Source organism: Sphaerodactylus townsendi, linkage group LG11 (genome assembly GCF_021028975.2).
Source record: "Sphaerodactylus townsendi isolate TG3544 linkage group LG11, MPM_Stown_v2.3, whole genome shotgun sequence".
NCBI lineage: Eukaryota > Metazoa > Chordata > Lepidosauria > Squamata > Sphaerodactylidae > Sphaerodactylus > Sphaerodactylus townsendi.
In genome coordinates, this window is record NC_059435.1 from 1,488,298 (window position 1) to 1,508,091 (window position 19,794).

Genomic DNA, 19,794 nt, shown 5'->3' on the forward strand with positions numbered 1-19,794 from the left:
TTCATGGCTGGTCCAAGCTAGCCCCGTCTCATCAGATCTCAGAAGCTAGCAGGATTGGCCCTGGTTAGTAACTGGATGGGGCACCAGCAAGGAAGTGCAGGATTGCTACACAGAAACAGGTAATGGCAAACCACCTCTGTTTGTCTCTTCCCTTCAAAATCCCAGGGGGTCACCAGAAGTCAGCTGCATCTTGACAGTACCTTCCACCACCACTCATGGCTGAAATATGGAGGCCCTATATATATGTACTATGACACACTCTACAATGGAAAAACAGGACGGCAGAGTTTTCTGCAAACTCAGTTTTGAAATTTCTCAGTCAGAATTTAGACTTTATTATTCGAATTTAGACTTGTTCGCTGATTTAAATCCTCATGGTATTGTTGGCCTCCTATGCAGTCCAAGTTGCTCATAGTCATCTCACCTTTTCTGACCTGTCTGCCAGTCCCCTGGAATCCAACTGCAGATTTATGCCACTGCTCTCAATATAATTAAAGGAAGACTAATCCAAGGACCTGCCATTCTTCTTCACACCCTGAGATCCAAGTTATCCTGTGATCCTGATAAATGGCTGGCTCTTTGTTTTCTGAGGTCGCATATTAAGCTCTTTGTCAAGAACTGCATAAAGTTTACTGGCAAGCCCCTTGGCAACTTCATATGTTCAACTACAAATAAACGTGAATACCAAGTTGTGGAATTTTGGAACAGAGTCCCAAAGCATTTTTTAAAACTTATAGTTTAAAATTTAATTACCTTTCTGTATTGAAGTATCTTGGCCAGTAATTGAAACGCTGCTGATAAAGAATCGTTATTATAAAGATGCTCATGTATATATCTACACAAACTGTTCGCTTCCTTTTCTTAACACCAAAGATCTTCACAAGAATTGCTTATGCTTGCATGGTGGAGAAGTACACTGAAGTTTTTGTCAGTAAATCAATTATTTACCAAGGGAAAGTGTCTGGATTGTCCGTGTCTCTTTTCAAAGTTTTTAGCATCTTGAACAGGCACTTCTGAGAATGTACAGAATCCCCTCCTGACCAGGAAGGACCGAGATTCTTCCAAGGAGACTCAACGATGATCCAAAGAGCCCTGGCTGACTCCAACCAGGAATGGCCTGGTCCTCTGCCGGCCCAAAAATGGCCCGACGCCTGGAATCCCAGGGGTGCCGGCGCGGAGGTCCCCGGGAGGGAATGCGCCCGAGAAGCAGAGAGCCGGGCAGCCCCGGCACTGTGGCCGTGGGGGGGCTGCATCGACTGGCCACGCCGGCAGGGTGGGAGCGCCGTCCCGCCCTCACAGGAGAAACGCGGCGCTTGGGCCGGGGGGGGGGGCCGGGGGGGGGGCGGCTTTGCCCGCTTTTAAGAAGCCTCCCATTGCAGCCGCCTGCGGGGCCCGCTGAGCCTGTTCCTGGGGAGTGACGTCGTCGTCCCCGACCCAGAGAGACCGGACGGGCCGAGGCAGAGAACGGCTCTGACGCCGCGCAGATTCCGGGGGGGGGGGGGGGGGGCAGGCGCGTAGGAAAACGCTCCATGAGGAAAACGACCCCTCCCGCGCCCCCGCTCCGGGCCCCGAGGCCGCTCCCCTCCTCCGGGGGCGGGACCCCTCCCTCCCTCCCAAGCGCCCCGCCCTCCCCCCCCCTCCGAGGCCGCCCAAAGCCCGCGCACAGCTCCCGCGCCTCTCCGGGTGCCACCTTCTCCCGGGGGCGGCTGGAGAGGGGCCGCGCCTCACCCGCCGCTCCATCCCGCTCGGCGCCGCGGCGGCCCTCTTCGAAGCGCCCGCCGCCGGCAGGAAGGAGGGCGCGGATTGGCTGGGCCCGCCCCCTCGGGCACACACGCAGCGCGGCCCCGCCCACGCCGCTCCCGCCTCCCGTTGGCGGAGCAAGACCCGCCGAGCGACGCTGGCCAATCGGAGCCCGCGCTCGATTCCACCGCCCGCATGGACGCCCCCTCGGCCGCGCAGGGAAGGCGGAAGCCCACCCCACGTGACCCCCTCTCCCCGAGCGCAGCAGGAAGCCGGATCCGGGCCGCGCGCCTCTTTTCCGCGCCGGACCGCAGATTCCGATGAGCCTCCCGTTCCCTCGGCGGCCCCGCTGGGGAGGAGCCCGGCAGGCAGCGGAGCCCCGCATTGGGCAGCCAGGAGCTTTCGTGGCCCGAGCGGGAACCTGCGTGGCCAGACTTCGTCGCAGTCATTTGGACCCACTTCGCTTCCTACAGACGCCCCCCCCCCCCCGGCCGCCTCCATGGGCCGGGTCAGAGTGTGCCCGCGCTGGATGTCCTGTCCTGCGTACCATGTGGCCGCGTCATTTCTCCAGAAGACCCGCGTGCAGCTCCCCCGCCCCCGGAGAGTGGCCTACCCCCTTGCGTCAGCCTTGTTTCCGTGGGGCAGGTGTCTGCAACCTGCGGCTCTCCAGGTGTTCATGGACTACAATTCCCATGGGGCTGATGGGAACTGTAGTCCATGAACATCTGGAGAGCCGCAGGTTGCAGACCCCTGCTGGGGCGTTCCCACCCCGCAAAAAATTCTGCCTGGGGCTTCACGTGTCCTGTCGGTGTTTGTACGGGTGCTTATTTGAGTTGTGGCTTACACTGGTTTTCTCCTCTGTTTTTCTCGTGCTCTTGCAGGGCAGGATGTATATTGCGTTTAAAAACAACCCCCCTAAGACTGAACAGGCAAAATTTCCTTGCCCCAATTCACACCATCCCAACGAATAGCATTTCCTTGCCGTAGCTCCCATTATGAAACTGGGACACGCTGTTCCATAGCAGACTATTGGTTTAAGACACTTGTTAGCTTCGGTTTTCCTCACCTTCCCCAAAAGAGGTAAAACATAGCAAATAAACTGCATCAGAAAACATAAAACCAAAATTTAAAAGCTCTGTTCAGGACTGCTACTACACTTAACCAAATTGAACCTTAATAAAGCCATCTTCAACAGCCTCCTAAAGATTGCAAGCGAGGGGGCACCTGCCCAAGGAGAGTGTGCCATAAATATGGGGCTGCCACCCAAGAGGCCCTGTCTTATGTACCCCCCAAACAAGCTTCTTTGATTGATGGAACTGTCAGGAGGACATACAGGAGAGGAGTATGTTAGCTGTTGGCGTATGTTCGCTGAACACAAAACCTCTTATGCCCTTGCACCATCCTTGCTTGCTTTGCTTGCCCCAGACATGGCTCTTGAAGCTGTGATACAAAGATTTAAGGATGTACGCCCAGCAACCTTGTGGCTTGTATCTACCTCTATGCTTCCCTACTGAATTTGGCCTAAATTGGTATGGCTAATTACCTAAAAAAATCTAACAGTGGTAAGATCTTGGAAGTTGTTTGGTATGGCTGGGCTGAATGTGTTTCCATCTGAGGCCCTTCAGGGCCGCTGTATGAGAACTCCTTAACCAGCAAGCGTCTGTCCCTGCAATGGCACAGAATCTACGGAACTCATTCTTTTGTTCTGCAACTGGTATCATAATCTGCGTCAGGAGTTGATTCTGCCTCTAGTATCACATAGGAAAAATCTGCCATTTGTATTATTAGTCAAATTGCTACTTCTTTTGCAATTCTCTGAAGCTAAGAAATGCAAGATGCCATTACAGCCAGTGGTCAAAAAGGCCCAGTTTCTTGCAGGAACTTCACAGCAGCTGTCCTGGCCCTACTACTCTTATCGTACATCTCTTTCTGCATCACAGTAGCTTGCCTTATCCAAAACATAATTTAAATAACAAAAAAACTGATTTGAAACTGACATTAAGTCTGCAGTGCTTCTCCACTCCACCCTAATTTCTGGGTCTCAGTGTGGCATTGTGGCTGTGGTGTCTGACGAGGATCTGGGAAAGCCAGGTTTGAATCCCCACTCTGCCATGGACACTTGCTGGGTGATTTTGGGCCAGTCACACCCACAGCCCTGACCCTGGTTATGGGAGACCTCCAAGGAATTGCCAGAGTTGTGATTAGCGAAGGCAGGCCATGGCAAACCACCTCTGAATGTCTCTTGCCCTGAAAACCCCATGAAGGGTCACCATAAGTCAGCTCTACCTTGATAGCAAAACAACTAAGAAGTTCTTTCCAAATTCAAACCATTAAATTGTAAGACATTTTAACAAATGGAGGCCTGACTACAAAAAATGTACGAAGAGCTGCTACATTGTACGACTGATGCGCTAACAGTGAAATAATTTTGGTAGGAGTTTCCGTTCATACAGCAAATACTACTTTGGTTCCCAAATACCTACAAGCTGGAAAACAGACAACATGGATGGGATGCTCTGCACCATGCCCGGTAAAGTCAGAAAAAGAGGGAAAATAACCACTTCTCTGATGCTGGAAACTGGAAACCACTGGATTTCAAAGGCCAAGCATCTCTGATGTGGGTCTGACTTCTGTCCTAGCCAAGAGCTAAAAAAATATCTAAAGGCAATGATGTACCTCATCAAGGATGTGTCAGCCGTGCATCACCATTGCATTAAAAACTTCCAGAGCCAAATATATATCTTACTTCTTCTTTCTGTAACATTGGACTCGATTTAAAATGTGTTGTTTCAGCTTTAGTTAGACCAATTTCAGGCCAAGTATGGTATGCTGCATCAAGAGGGCTTTGTGTTGTTTTTTGCCTTTACAAGCTTTGCACTACAAGAATACACAAACACAACACTCCAGTAAAGGTAAGCATCATTGACCAGAGTTGTGTGGACTTAGCCGTTGATGTGGTCTCAGATCTGGAAAGCTTCCCGGACACAGACAAACGCACCTGCAAAACCCCCGAAAAGTCGTGTGGTGGTGGTAGGGGACTCCTGGTTGAGGGGAACAGAAACAGTCATTTGCAGGCTGACAAGACGTATTGAGAGGTGTGCTATCTCCCTGGGGCAAAAATCAGAGATGTCACAGAGAGGCTGAGATGACTTGTTGAGCCCACTGACTGTTACCCCTCCCTTTGGATCCACATAGGAACAAATGACACTGTAAGACGTAGCTTTTAGGACATCAGAAGGGATTTTGAGGCTCTGGGAAGGAAGGATCTGTATGCATAGGTGGTCATTTCATCTCTACTCCCCCATTGAAGGACATAGCTTACCAAACTTTCACAGAGAGAAATAGTAGGGAGATTTCAATTATCCGGATGTCCGGGCTCAGCCGCAGCACCCGAACTTGCCCCGCTGGGTCATGCACGAGCTGGCACCGTGGGTGATGGGAAGGCTGCAGAGGAGCCTTTTGCAGGGACAGTGGAGGCCTTAGAGGCCTTGTTCAATGAGAAAGACAAGGAAGAGAGGAGTTTAAGGCCCAGCAGGACCTGCCCACCCACAGCTGAGGCGAATGTAGGAGATGGGCTGGGGAAGCAGCTGGGACGAGGGAGAGAAATGAGAGGGCAAAAGGGAAATAAGGAAGTGGGAAAGGGAGAGTCAGGAGCCGTCGCAGCAGCAGGGAATGTGGGTGGCGATGTGAACAGACAAGGGAAGGGGACAGCTCAATGGTGGGAAGTAGGAAGGAGGGAAGAGGACCCTGGAGTCCAGACCCCCTGCCAGAACCTAGGGCACGGTTTAGGCTGGTCCCAACCCTGTGCAGTAACAGGGTGAGAGGCTTTCACACAGGCTGGAAACTCCTCTCCCTGTGAAGCAACAAGAGAGAGAGAGAGAGGGAGGGTGCGAACTCTCAAGTCAACCAGGGGAAGGAAGGCAGAGACACCTGCTAGGAGGAGGGTGGCGTGGGCAAGGGCTACCACGTAGACCAGGCGCCTTGTGGGCGCAGCTGTTTCTTGGCCCCTCGAGCCAATTGGGAGAGTCACCATCTTGGGAGACCAACCCCCAGGTTAGGGTAGGGAGGGAAGGGTCCGGGCGAGGAGGGGGAACGCCACACCGGATATTTGCTGGGAGTCAAACTCTTCCAGGTCCAACAAATTTCTCACTTGCCTTGCAGACAGTTTCATGGTCCAGAAGGTGGGAGAAGCAACAAGGGGAACAGCTATTTTAGATCTGCTTCTAACCAATAATGATGAGTGGATAAGTGGAGTGGAAGTGGCAGGATCCTTAGGTGGGGGTGATCATGTTTGTTATACAGTGGAAAGGGATACCAAGGCCCTTTCCGCACGGGCCAATAAACATGGGTTAAGGGTGGGATAAAACCCGGGTTTGGTGGCGGTGGCGAACAGATTTCACATGGATCGTGCTCCTAATGTGAATCTGTCCTGTGTCCCCCACCCCCCAACATGGGTGATTCAAGAATTGCACTATCTGCAATACTTTTAACACACCTCACAGCCGCGGCCAAGCAAATGGCTGGACAGGAGACGTGTTATGCAACTGCATTTTCCCATTTCTTTAGCTCCTGGGTTTCATCTGCAGAGGCAGGCAGGCACCTCTGGCGTCAGCAAGCCTCTGGGGGTGCAGCTCTGCCTGCCTATGTAGCCGTTCAATGGTGAGAAGGGGGTACAGGAAAAACGGACGCACCTCCATGTGAAGGTGTGTTGGTGGCCTGCACTAGCTCTGGGGCCGCCCACATGGAGTCATGCGAACAGCCTGGGGTTCCACTGGGCTCATGTACCCTGGTTTCACCCCACATTTATTGGCCCATACAGAAAGGGCCAAAGTGTAGCCAGGCACACATCCTTGACTTTAAGAAAGCAGACTTCAGTAAGCTTATTTATTTATTTCTTGGATTTCTATACCGCCCCATCCCCGAAGCTTAGGAAACTACTGGGTGTGGTGCCGTGGTTAAAAATACTAACACAATTTCTAACAGTTCCAATGAGGAGGAAAAATGGGAGGTGTCTAAGGAAACCAGGGTGGATGTCTAAAGGACTTTCAACTGAGCTAAGATTTAAAAAGGACATGTAGAAGAAATGGAAAAGGGGTGAAATCACCAAAGAGGAATTCAAACAAATAACCAGGATGTGTAGGGAGAAAATCAGAAAAGCTACAGCTCACAATGAGGTTAGAAACAACCAGAGAGGTTAAAAACAACAAAAAAGGCCTTTTTGGGTATGTCTGTAGAAAACAGAAGAAAAAAGATAGGACAGAGTCACTGCATGGAGAAGATGGCAAAATGCTAACAAGGGATGGAGAACGCCTTTTTTTGCCACAGTCTTTTTTCAAAAAGAAAACAGTGCTCATCCAGGGGAAAATGGAACAGAAGATACAGTAGGGGGAATTCAGCATAGAATAAAGAGGTGGTACAGCAATATCTAGCTACTTTAAATGAATTCAAATTTCCAGGCCCTGATGAGCTACAACCCAGGGTATTAAAAGAACTGGAAGAAGTAATCTCAGAACCACTTGCTATGATCTTTGAGAACTCCTGGATAACAGGAGAAGTCCCAGTGGACTGGAGGAGGGCTAATGTCATTCCCATCTTCAAAAAAGGGGGAAAAAGAGGACCCAAACAATTACTGTCCAGTCAGTCTGACATCAATGCCAGGAAAGATTCTGGAGCAGTTCATTAGTGTGTAAGCACTTAGAAGGGAAGAGTGTGATCACTAAGTCAACATGGGTTTCTCAAAACCAAATTATGCCAGACTAATCTCATCTTTTTTTGATAGAGTGACACACTTGGTAGACGAAGGGAATGCTGTTGATGTAGTATACCCAAATTTTAGTAAAGCCTTGGATAAGGTGCCTCATGACATTCTTGCAACTAAGCTAGTAAAATGTGGACTGGACAATGCTACTGTTAGATGGATTTGCAATTGGTTGACTTACCGAACCCAAAGAGTGCTCATCAATGGCTCAACTTCATCCTGGAGAGAAGTGACTAGTGAGGTGCCACAGGACCATGTCCTGGGCCCAGTGCTATTCAGTATTTTTATCTTGGATGATGGAATAGAGGGCACGCTAATCAAATTTGCAGATGACACCAAACTGGGGGGAGTAGCTAATACCCCAGAGTACAGAAGCAGGATTCAAAATTACCTGGATAGGTTAGAGAGATGGGCCAAAGCTAAGAAAATGAACTTCAACAGAGATAAATGAAAGATACTCCACTTAGGCAGAAAAAAATGAAATGCATAGATATAAGATGGGTGACACCTGGCTTTACAATACTACATGTGAAAGGGATCTTGGAGTCCTAGTAGACCACAAGCTGAACATGAGTCAGCAGTGTGATGCATCAACCAGGAAAGCCAATGCAATTCTGGGATGCATCAATATTCTCTATTCTGCATTGGCCAAATCTTACCTGGAACACTGTGTTCAGTTCTGGGCACTGCAATTCAAGAAGCATATTGACAAGCTGGTATGGGTCCAGAGGAGGGTGACCAAAATGGAAAAAGGTTTGGAATCCATGCCCTGGGGGAGAGACTTAGGGAGCTGGCTATGTTTAGTTTGGAAAAGAGATGGTTAAGGGGGAACATGGTAGCTATGTTTAAATATTTGTTGGGATGTCATGTTGGTGAGGGAGCAAGCTTGTTTTATGCTACTCTAGAGACTAGGACCAGGAGTAATGGGTTCCAGGTGAAGGAAAAAGATTCCACCTAAACATCAGAAAAAACTTCTGGAGTTAGGGCTGTTGGACAGTGGAATACACTTCCTCAGAGTGTAGTTGAGTCTCCTTCTTTGGAGGTTTTTAAACAAAGGCTGGATTGCCATCTGTCAGGAGTGCTTTGATTGGGTGTTCCTGCATGGCAGGGGGTTGGACTTGATGGCCTTTGTGGTCTCTTCCAGCTCTATGATTCTACAACCAAGGTATTTCTCAAAATGCATCCTATTTTGGACTTTCGGACTACTGAAGTAGGAGAACACATCTCACAGGAAATCAGTACCATTGGCGAATGGTTCTATGTAAGTAAAAAGGGAGTCACACACCTGCCTTTATTCTATATGAAATGTCAAACATTAACCCTTAGGACAGTGCCCTGAATTTAAAATATGCAAATTGTTTTCAGACTCTGGACCAAACTAAACACCAGCCCATGTCTTTGGAAAACACCTAGGTCTCATCATGAAGGGAAAGGGGATGTTGTGTATAGCTCCCTCCCAAAACACACAGAGGGACCCCTGCATTTGTTCACTTCAAAATACTCTCTGCCTTGACTACAAGAAGCTGGATAAAACATTTGAAATCCCAGCATGGCTTCCTCTCAATCCAGAGCCTTTGCATCAGCTGTGCAGCAAATCACAGTGAATCTTGATCTGAAGGGAACAATCCCCCTTCCCGACAAAAAAACCCAAAGGAAAGAACATATTATTTTTACAGAGCACCGCTAGGACTGTCTGCCTCAGGGTGAAGATTCAGAAGAACACTGTGGGAAAAGAAATGCGTTTTTCTGAATCTCTATCACTTGCTCATTTAAAGTTCCACTTGTGCCACGCAAGTTGCCACAGTTCTTGGCTTCTGACAGAGGTTCTCAAAAAAGAGTGATACTTTCCAACAAGTTTTAGGTCCTTCTTAGGAAAAGACAGGCTCAACAATCTATCAGGTTTCCTATACCACTCCTCACTGCAATTAACTGACTGCCACTATTCACTTCTGAATTAAGGCTTCAACCAAGTATGTAGTACCATATTTTTAATGGATAGACACCACACACCATTCATATAGTCCTTTATAATATGAGGAGTATGTCTACATCAGTTGTTTTTGTGGGCAAAATAGTATCGAACTGGGGGCCCCGCCAAGTCTTCTTCACCATCCATTTCTGGCGCAAAGGACACTGTGAGATCTGCATACTTCTTATCCACAGATGGTTTCATAAGTTTTTGCATCCTATAAGACAGGAATCAAAAGTTAAGAAGCAGTAATTGAAACAGAAAGTGTTCGCCTTTCCTGAACTCTAGATACCGGCTCTAACGTATATTTCCAATGTTATAAACACACAGCAGGCATCCAACAGTAAGAGCCAACCTAAGCAAAGAAAAATCTGACAGTTGATAAAATAAGTTAACAGAGAAATCAGTTTCTAAACCAACAGATTTAGGATGCTATGGAAACATCACACTGCAGCTTCAGAGGGCTGGATTTAAGTCCTTAGATACCAGCAAGATTTCCAGGATGTAAGCTAAGAATAAAAGCACCCTTCCTCAGATATCTGACCCAGCTGTTTATTATGAGCTTTAAAGTCCTTCATGATCTGGGACCAGTGTAGCTGAAGGACTACCTCTTTCCATACGTCCTAGTCTACTGGTTACAGTCGCCAGGCAGCCATCTGTTGGCTGTCCCACCACTTAGGGTGGCCCATCGTGCATCACCCAGAGCCCCAGTCTTTTCCATCCAGCTCTGGGGAACAGGCACCCTGAAGGGGGGGAGGAAAGGGCCCTCTCCTTGGAGATCTTCAGGAGGTGCTGCAGTTCCTGCCTGTTTGCCCAGAACCTTTTGAGAGGGTTTTGATGGAAGAAGGCACCTTCTAAAGCAAGGCAGGACGGGGGCGGGGGGGAGTGACTTGAGTTTGTCATTTTATTTTTTGTTTTACTTGGAAATGCTTTGTAAACTATTATTGTATGCCCCCTTGAATCATGAGGATAAGCAGGATATCAATCAATCAATCAATCAATCAATCAATCAATCAATCAATCAATCATGTTAAATAAATGTCTGAATGAATAATAGATTCATTAACAAAGACGCCATATACCATTTTCTGCTGTAAGAATAAGCTGCCTCTATGCTCCAGGAAAACAATGGGAGCTTTGATCAAACCTTCAGACCCACCCGGGGTCTATGGGGTTAATACTTACGTCAGCTTCAGCCTTTTCACATGCCCAGGCATTACTGGGACATACAGCATTTTAACCCCCTGAACTACCATAGTTGGCTCAATCCCATATTTCTCCTGAAACACACAAATGCAACAATATTTTATGCTGCGCTATCCAGAAAGCCACGCGGCAAATCCAATTACAGATTAAACAGGATAACAACAAACATTCTACCCATCCCATCGTCAAGGCCCCTCCCCCAGAAGGGTCTTGCCAGGCTTGCCCAGGGGAGTCTCGGAGACAGTGGCATTAAAGGATCCCTGCCTGGGACACAGCCTAGCCACAGGCATAGCTATAAGGGAGCCTGGGGGTGCGCCACGCACTGGGCGCGTGCTGGTGGGTCACGTGGGGGGCGGAAAATCACCCCTCCCCCTCGCAGGCTGCCTGCTCGGAGATAAGGGAAGTGGTGTGCCCGCTGCCTTCCCCTCCCCTGCGAGCAGGCAGCCAGTCCACTCGCAAGGAAGGAAAGTGGGGCGCCTGCACTTGGAGCTGCAGCCACAGCCCCTTTCCCTTCCCTGCAATCAGGCAGCCAGTGTGTTCGCAGGGAAGGGAAGGGGCCATCGCTGGAGCTCCAGGCATGAGTGCCTGCTTCCCTTCCCTGTGAGGAGACTGGCTGCCTACTTGCAAGGAAGGTCAGGGGCTGCTGCTGCAGTTCCAGACATGGGCGTCTGCTTCCCTTCCCTGCGAGGAGACTAGGTAGGCACTAGGACTGAGGGTGTCGTGGGGGGGGGGCACAACAGGGGGGAATTGGGGGGAAACAGAGTGTGCACTGGGTGCATTTGGGCCAGCTACACCTCTGAGCTTAGCTTGTTCAGAGGCTTTGCAGTACCTGTTTCCCTCCCTAGCCAGGCAGCACCTGGCCTTTCCCACGGGTTCTGGCCTTGTAGGAACGGCACGACCTGTGAACACTTTTGCTTTTGGGAAAGCTGTCAGGGGACAGGGGCTGCTGCTGCTTACGGTGGGAACTTTAAATCCAGCAAAACCTCCTGGAGTTTGCCTGTTTTTAAGTCTGATTCAATAAACTGATTTAGGTAAACCTGAATCTGGTTATTGGGAGGAGGTCGACGGGCATGACAGGTCTGTAACCTTTTTGTATCAAAAAACAAAATGTAGTTTTCAAAAAGATTTCCAATTTGTATGGTCTTTTTTAATGCTGTATTTGCCACGAATCTGAGCAAGAGGACTGACTGCACCTTGAGACCAGGGCGGACAATCACGTAGTCACTACACTGCAACGCAAACAGGCAAGTCAAGAAAAACCTCTTTTCCAGAACAGTTTCTACAGAAAATTTAACACAAATGTCTTACTTTGACGGCATTTATGAAGTCCAAGAGTGTGAAATCGTCTTTCCCAAAAACTGTCCATCTGTCCCAGATTGTAAATGATATCCCATTTCTGCCACAAAACACAAACGCAAAGAACAAAAGCTTACTCTGACAGGAGTGCTTTGATTATGTGTCCCTGCATTGCAGGAGGTTGGACTTGATGGCCTTGGGGTTTCTTCCAACTCTATGATTCTATGTTTGCATATTTTACAGCAGTGTCAAATATACAAAGAGGTCAGAAAACATCTAATAGTGCCGTTCCTAAGACAACACTTTGATGACCCCCACTATTCTAACTGCCCTACTGATTTGTTAGTTAATTTTTTGCTTGAAGACCAAGTTTTAATATTCCACACACAGTGGCAAAGTTCTTCCACATGGGTAACAGAATAACAGAGGGTCCCCAGTAGTACAGGTTGTTAAAAATGTTCATGTGACATAAGGTATGTTTTATTTATATATGTTAGTCAATCAAAAAATAAAAACTGACTGACAGACACACCCACACACCCATACATACCCCACAAGTCTTCCTGGGACTCTCACTTGTAAAAACATAAAAAATTAAAATATACCAAATGGACATTGGAAGGGCTGAGGTGCATCTTTCAAGCACAAAAAAACTGGAAAGGTGAGCCAGGTTTTCAAAGAGTTAAACAGAACAACATGACATTTACAGAAGAATGGCCGGTGAACAATATTGACGTTGCCCCTTCCAACATATCCAGAGGTTTTGAATTTCCTGATCTGAGAAAAATAATTGAGACGATCCACAGGACAGTAATTACAAGGAATGCATCCCAATCTTTCATTTGATTTGTCCTATTTACCTTATAGCTGTTTTTCTCACTTCAGCTGTTTCTGTAAAGACAATTACTGGAATGGCCAAGTTGAAAAAACAGTTCTTATACGCTTGGAAAGGATAACCACCCACAACTTTGATCAATTCCAAAGCAACCTACGAGAGAAGATGCTGAGATTATTCATTGCACCAATGAACATTGATATGCCCTGTGAGTAACTTAGAACAAGATGGACTGCAGCAGAAGAGGAACCACAGGAATCACAGATTGCAAAGCACTTTGGAGAAGGAACAGGAAACGTGTTTAGTACGAGGTACTAAAGTGATCCTCAGTTTCCATAACATGAATATATAGGTCACTTAAGTCTCCAGAGAGAGGAAAGACCAAAGGGCCACTTCACACATGAGCTGGGCAGGCACCATACTGGTCCTGGGCAAGTTGGAGGGCCACCCAGCAGGGGGTGCTCTCGGTGGCGACTCCATTCCTATTCAGTGAGAGTGAGCTTCTGCATAGCGGTATGGAAGCCTTAGAGGGACTACTGCACATGATGGAGACACCCAACCAATGTACTGAACCATGAGATTTCATACGTAGACTAGAGTTCACCATCATGTAAAGGAAGACAAACTCGCAAGGATAAACATGAAATGGAAGAGGTCTGGTCCGTGATCCTACTATGCAAAGATAAGCAATGGCCATCCACAGTACTAAGCACTATGACAATCTTCCTAGACTTCTCTTGACAATTTAACAATTTAAATGGTTTAACAAGTTGGGAATATTGAATTAGCAGTGGAGATGTGGCCAGGGAAAACAGCAACATCCCTGTTGGGGCAGAGCTGTGGTTCATCTTGTCACCCAACTAAGCAGTTGCTTTGGAGGATCAGAAGGGCACAGAAGACAAAGGAACGGTCTCAGATGAAATACTGTGGGACGCATCCAAAGCAGTAATCAGAGGTTATTGTTTAGCTAGAGAAGCAAGATGGAATAAAATAGTAACTCTGGAAAGAAAAAAGTTAGTAGAAGAGATTAAAGATAAAAGGTTTCAACTCCAGACTAAATATGATATTATAATGAAAAATGAATTAAATAAGTTACAAGCACAGTTAGATGAGTTAGATAAAGCAGAGATGTGGAAAAAGGAAATATGGATTAAAAATGAATTTCAAAGAACAAACATAAACTCAATGAAAAGATTAGCAAACTATTTGAAAAAGAGAAAGGAGAAACAGAGAATAAGAGGGATAAAAGATAAAAATAATAAATTTATAATAGAAAATAAAGAAATAAGGAAGACATTAGAAGAATTTTATAAGGAATTATTTAGTCATGTCCAGAATGAAAAATTTGATGACAAACCAAAAAAGGTTATAACACAGGAACAGAGAGATCAAATGGAAGAGCCAATTTCACAAGTAGAAATAGCTAACGTAATTAAAGAGTTGAAAAACAAAAAATCCCCAGGTTTAGATGGATTTACAGCGGAATATTACAAGGAAATGTCAGAAGTATTAATTCCTGAGATGCAAATATTGTTTAATCAAATTCTAAAAGGACAGAAGGTGCCAGAGACATGGAGAGAAACGGAAATAATAACAATTGTGGAACCAGGACGGAATCCAGAGCAAGTGGAGTCATATAGACCAATAAGTTTATTAAATCAAGATTACAAGATCTTTGCGAAAGTATTTGCAAATAGTTTTTAAAATGTTCTTCCGAAATTAATAGGACAAGAGCAACATGGGTTTATAAGAGGTAGAGATATTAGCAACCCACTAAGGAACGTATTAAACGTAATAGAACATGGTAACAATAAAAAATATGCAATGATAAAGTTAGATATATATAAAGCGTTTGGTATAGTTAGTCACAATTATTTATTTCAAACTTTGGAAAATTTTGGCTTTGGAAAACAATTTATAAATACTCTACGAGAGATATATCAAAGAGGAAAGGCAAAGATAAGAATAAATGATGGATGGAAAGGAATAATAAATATTGAAAGAGGGGTAAAACAAGGATGCCCACTATCGCCACATCTGTTTATAATGGCAATGGAATTCCTGGCAGAAAGGATTAATAATAATGGAAGGATAAAAGGATATAAAGTAAAACATGAAGAAATAAGATTGAACTTATTTGCAGATGATATATTAATAATAACGGCAAACCCGGTAGATACAATGAAAGAATTAAAAATTATCCTAGATACTCTGGATTATATACTAAATACTCTGGATTAAAAGTTAATATGGAAAAAACAGAAATAATGGGGGTTAATGTGGAAAAAAGACAATTAGATAGAAAACTAGTAACAAAGAAAATTAAATATTTAGGTATTATAATAACACATAGAAAGGAGAAGATGTTTAAATATAATTATGAGGCAAGATGGAAAAATATTAAAACAATTAAAAGAATGGGATAAGAAGACTTTATCGATTACAGGGAAAATCAAAGCACTAAAAATGTGTATAATGCCGAAAATGTTTTATCTATTTTGAACTCTTCCTTTAGAAATCAAGAAGAAGCAATTTGAGGAATGGGACAGAAAGTTAAAAGCTTGGGTGTTTAATCAAAAAAATCCAAGAATTATGAACAAGATAATATACATGACGAAAAATTATTTAGGATGGGGGATACCTAAAATGCAAGAGTACTATGAAGCATTCCAGATTAAAAGTCTGATGAACATAAATGAAGAAAACATTGAAGGATGGGCTAAATTTGAAAATGAAATAAATGAAGGGATTGGTGCCCATGGAATATTTAATAATGAGTTGAAGAGAGGGAACCAAACAGCAATGGAGCAGCAGTGGCGTAGGAGGTTAAGAGCTCGTGTATCTAATCTGGAGGAACCGGGTTTGATTCCGCGCTCTGCCGCCTGAGCTGTGGAGGCTTATCTGGGGAATTCAGATGAGCCTGTACACTCCCACACACGCCAGCTGGGTGACCTTGGGCTAGTCACAGCTTCTCGGAGCTCTCTCAGCCCCACCTACCTCACAGGGTGTTTGTTGTGAGGGGGGAAGGGCAAAGAGGTTGTAAGCCCCTTTGAGTCTCCTGCAGGAGAGAAAGGGGGGATATAAATCTAAACTCTTCTTCTTCTTCAATAGGGCCAAGAAAGGTGTTATATATATGGGAAATATGGAGAGGTAAATGTATGCCCGGTACTCTGGATGTGGCACCATTGGCAAGTGTGGCCGGAAAAGATGGAAAAAAAGCAATAAAAATATTGAAAAGACAAGGGATTCAGACTGTTGCAAATCTGATAAGAGAAGGAGGAGAAATTATGACCTTACAAAATTTTATAGAGTTAGGAGATAATGAGAATTGGTTGGTCTTGAGGGGCATTTGGGAAAGGATAAAGGTTTCATGAATAAGAGGAGAATGTATAATGGCTAAATGTTTTGAACTATATGAAAAATGTAAAGGGAAAATTTTGGGACATATATATAAGTATATGGTTGATGATAAAGACTTTATGATAAGAACATTGAATCAAAAATGGGAGAGGGAAGGTTCTCTAGACACTGGGAAAACTGAAAATTTAATAGACAGTTGGAAAAATATAAAGATTGAGAAATATATGGAATTGGAAAGAAAAGTGATATTGAAATGGTATAGAACACCAAAACAACTAGCATATATGGTTAAAGGACTTAGTCCTTAAATGCTGGCACTGCAGAGATCAGGAGGCATATTATAGCCATATGTGGACAGAATGTATAGAAGTGAAAAAATTTTGGACAACCGTAATGTTATATATCGAGAAACTGGTGAAGATCAATATTGGGATAAATAATGATTTAACGTTCATGGGTGTAATGGAGGATAGAAGGGTAGATTAAAAATATAGCTATATGTATAAAATAATGATCAAAGCAGCACATGCAACAATAGCTTTAGGCTGGAAAGAAAAAATGGACAATCCAGAAATGGTTGGAATATATCTGGGAACAAGTGACACTGGACATTTTCAAAAAAATAATAAAGAATAAACTGTGGCAAGATAAACAGAGTGAAATCTTGAAGATATGGACCATATATGCGGACTGGATGAAAGAAGCTGGAATCAATGAGGAGAAATGGGAGAAGAGATTACAAAGAATGAACTTACTGCTGTTTGATAAAACTATGAAAAAATATAGGGGGGAGGGGGAAAAAGGGGGAAATGTATTGTTTGAAAACGAATGAAGAAAAGCATTAATATAAAATGTAATATTCAAATGATACAATAAAAATTATTTAAAAAAACACTCCTATCACCAGTGTTCAGAGACCCCCGGAGCCATCAGGGCAAGCAGCCATTTTCCCTCCATCGATGCTCATCACCATGTCCACTGGCAGTCGACGGCACAATGCAATTTCTAGCATGTTCCCCCTTGGCAATTTTTTCCTCTAAACTGAGGTCAGATTATATTGTCGAAGGCTTTCATGGCCGGAATCACTTGGGTGCTGTGTGGTTTCCGGGCTGTATGGCCGTGTTCTAGCAGCATTCTCTCCTGACATTTCGCCTGCATCTGTGGCTGGCATCTTCAGAGGATCTGATGTTGGGAAAGCAAGTGGGGTATATATATCTGTTGGAGTGTCCAGGGTGGGTGGAGAAACATTGTCTCTGAGTAACAAAGAAGGCAACCAGGTCAATAGTTGAGGGCATCTGAATAGAAGTATGAGTAACAATGAAGACTATAGCATGGGAGTAACACAGGAGATAGCAAGGTCACTGGTGGGAGCATCTGAATAGAAGTATCCTGGCCTTTGTTTCTTTTGTCTATGGTCATCCTGTGTTTGTGTGGAGCTGGTTAGACACTGTCTTGACTCTAGTATTTTTCAACACTGGCAGCCAAGTTCTGTTCATTTTCATAGTTTCTTCCTTTCTGTTAAAGTTGTCCATGTGCTTATGGATTTCAATTGCTTCTCTGTGTAGTCTGACGTAGTGGCTTTCAGAGTGGTCCAGAATGTCTGTTTTTTTCAAATAATATTCTATGTCCAGGTTGGTTTATCATGTGTTCTGCTATTGCTGATTTTTCTGGCTGAAATAGTCTGCAGTGCCTTTCGTGTTCTTTGATACGTGTCTGCGCGCTGCGTTTGGTGGTTCCTATGTAGACTTGTCCACAGCTGCATGGTATGCGGTAGACTCCTGCAGTAGCTAAAGGATCCCTCTTATCCTTTGCTGAATGTAGCATCTGTTGAATTTTCTTAGTGGGTCTGTAGATTGTTTGTAGGTTGTGCTTCTTCATCAGTTTTCCTATGCGATCAGTGGTTCCCTTGATGTATGGTAAGAACACTTTCCCTCTAGATGGCTCTTTATCTTTGTTCATGTGGCTTGTTCTTGGTCTTGCAGCCCTTCTGATTTCTGTATTAGAGTAACCATTAGCCTGTAGAGCCCTGTTTAGGTGATTCAATTCATCTTGAAGGAGGTGAGGTTCACAGATTCTGTTTGCGCGATGTACCAAAGTTTTTATGGTGCTCCTTTTTTGCCCTGGATGGTGATTGGAGTTTTTGTGTAGATATCTATCCGTGTGCGTAGGTTTTTTGTATACTGTGTGTCCCAATTGCTGGTTTGGTTTGCGGATGACTAAAACATCTAAAAATGGCAGTTTTCCTTCATTTTCTTTTTCCATAGTAAATTGGATGTTTGGGTGGATCTTGTTGTTGATATGGTCCAGGAACTTGTTTTAGTTCTTCCTTCTCCATTAGCTCCAAATGGTGAATGTGTCATCCATCTATCATATGAACCATATGAGTGGAGCTTTTTTTTGAGATTGCTGTTTTTTTGCAGGGGCTTGTTCCTCCAAAATGTTCCATATAAAAATTAGCTATTACAGGGCTAATAAGAGGAGCTACCCATGGCTACCCCCTCTTTCTGTTCATCCTATTCCCTGTCCCACTGGGAAGTAGCTAGTAGTGAGACAAGTATGCTGAAACTGGGAACATGTAGAAGTCTTTTTTGGGAATTTCTGGTTAATAGAGTGTGTCATGGTGTCTGCTACTTATAGGGGACCTTGGTGAATAGGGAAACCACATCAAAAGAGCTGATCAGTTTGTCATTTGGGGGGGGTTGGAGTTTGAGTTTGCTGATTTTTTTTCAATGAAGTGCGTTGGAGTCCTTAATGTAATGTGTGAAGTAAGAGTCCAATATGGATTTGTAGTTGTGTGTGCCAGAAACTTTGCCAAATCCATATGTAGGAGATCCAATTGCACTCACAATAGGTCTGAGTGGAGTGATTAGAGTCCTTGTGGATTTTTTGGGAGGTCCATATACAGTCTAGGAGGGGTGAGCTTCAGATTTGCAGAGATGCTGGCTGAATGATTGGATCCAGATTGAGGAAGTTTTTTAATCAAAGGTGTTGGTTTTTTTCCTGGTGATCTTTGTTGGTTGGAGTCCCTGTTTTAACTTTTTTGTATGTTGTGGGGTCCCAAAGTTGTTGTCTGATTTTTTTCTTTGTATTGGAGTCTGTTTCCATGATAACCCATTGGCATTACCTTTATCTACTACTGGTAGAATGATGATTTCTAGGAATCAGAGATTGAGATCTTCCCTGATGGCTTTTCTTTCTTTCCTTGTTATGTGTTACTGGAGGGAAGTTTTGCCTTTCTCAGAATCCTTGCTGTTTCCCCTCTTACTTCCTCCGCTTCTTCCTCAGGGAGATGATAAATCGCTGATTCCACATTAGCAATGATGTTTTCTACTGGAATTCTGGTGGTGGTAACAGCAAAGTTGCCTCCTTTTGCTAAGATGGATACTTCAGCCTCAGAGAGTTGCCTCTCAGTCAGATTGATGATGGTCCGTGATGTGTCCAGTACAGGTTTCACCTGATGTTTTTGGCATTTGTAGAATTTTTGTTTCTGCCTTTTAGTGTGGTAAGCCATGTAAGGAGTCTTCATTGTTACTCATACTTCTATTCAGATGCCCTCAACTATTGACCTGGTTGCCTTCTTTGTTACTCAGAGACAATGTTTCTCCACCCACCCTGGACACTCCAACAGAT

General features: G+C 44.9%; 2 protein-coding genes across 5 annotated transcripts in view; both read right to left on the bottom strand.

The window, feature by feature from the left end:
* The window catches only part of CENPC (centromere protein C), a 36,767-nt gene extending 34,526 nt beyond the window's left edge, over window positions 1–2,241 (bottom strand). The window contains exons 1-2 of the mRNA XM_048511282.1: window positions 1,729–2,241; window positions 754–791 (exon numbers count right to left, since the gene is read on the bottom strand). Of these exons, the coding sequence (XP_048367239.1) occupies window positions 754–791; window positions 1,729–2,241 (551 nt within the window). The remainder of the gene's footprint in view (window positions 1–753; window positions 792–1,728) is intronic.
* A 7,230-nt stretch (window positions 2,242–9,471) lies between these two features.
* The window catches only part of UBA6 (ubiquitin like modifier activating enzyme 6), a 118,575-nt gene continuing 108,252 nt past the window's right edge, over window positions 9,472–19,794 (bottom strand). For all 4 annotated transcript variants that reach the window (XM_048511712.1, XM_048511713.1, XM_048511715.1 and 1 more), the window contains 4 exons: window positions 12,830–12,957; window positions 11,982–12,069; window positions 10,653–10,747; window positions 9,472–9,684 (listed from right to left, as the gene is read on the bottom strand). In XM_048511712.1, the coding sequence (XP_048367669.1) occupies window positions 9,549–9,684; window positions 10,653–10,747; window positions 11,982–12,069; window positions 12,830–12,957 (447 nt within the window). In that variant the 3' untranslated portion in view covers window positions 9,472–9,548. The remainder of the gene's footprint in view (window positions 9,685–10,652; window positions 10,748–11,981; window positions 12,070–12,829; window positions 12,958–19,794) is intronic.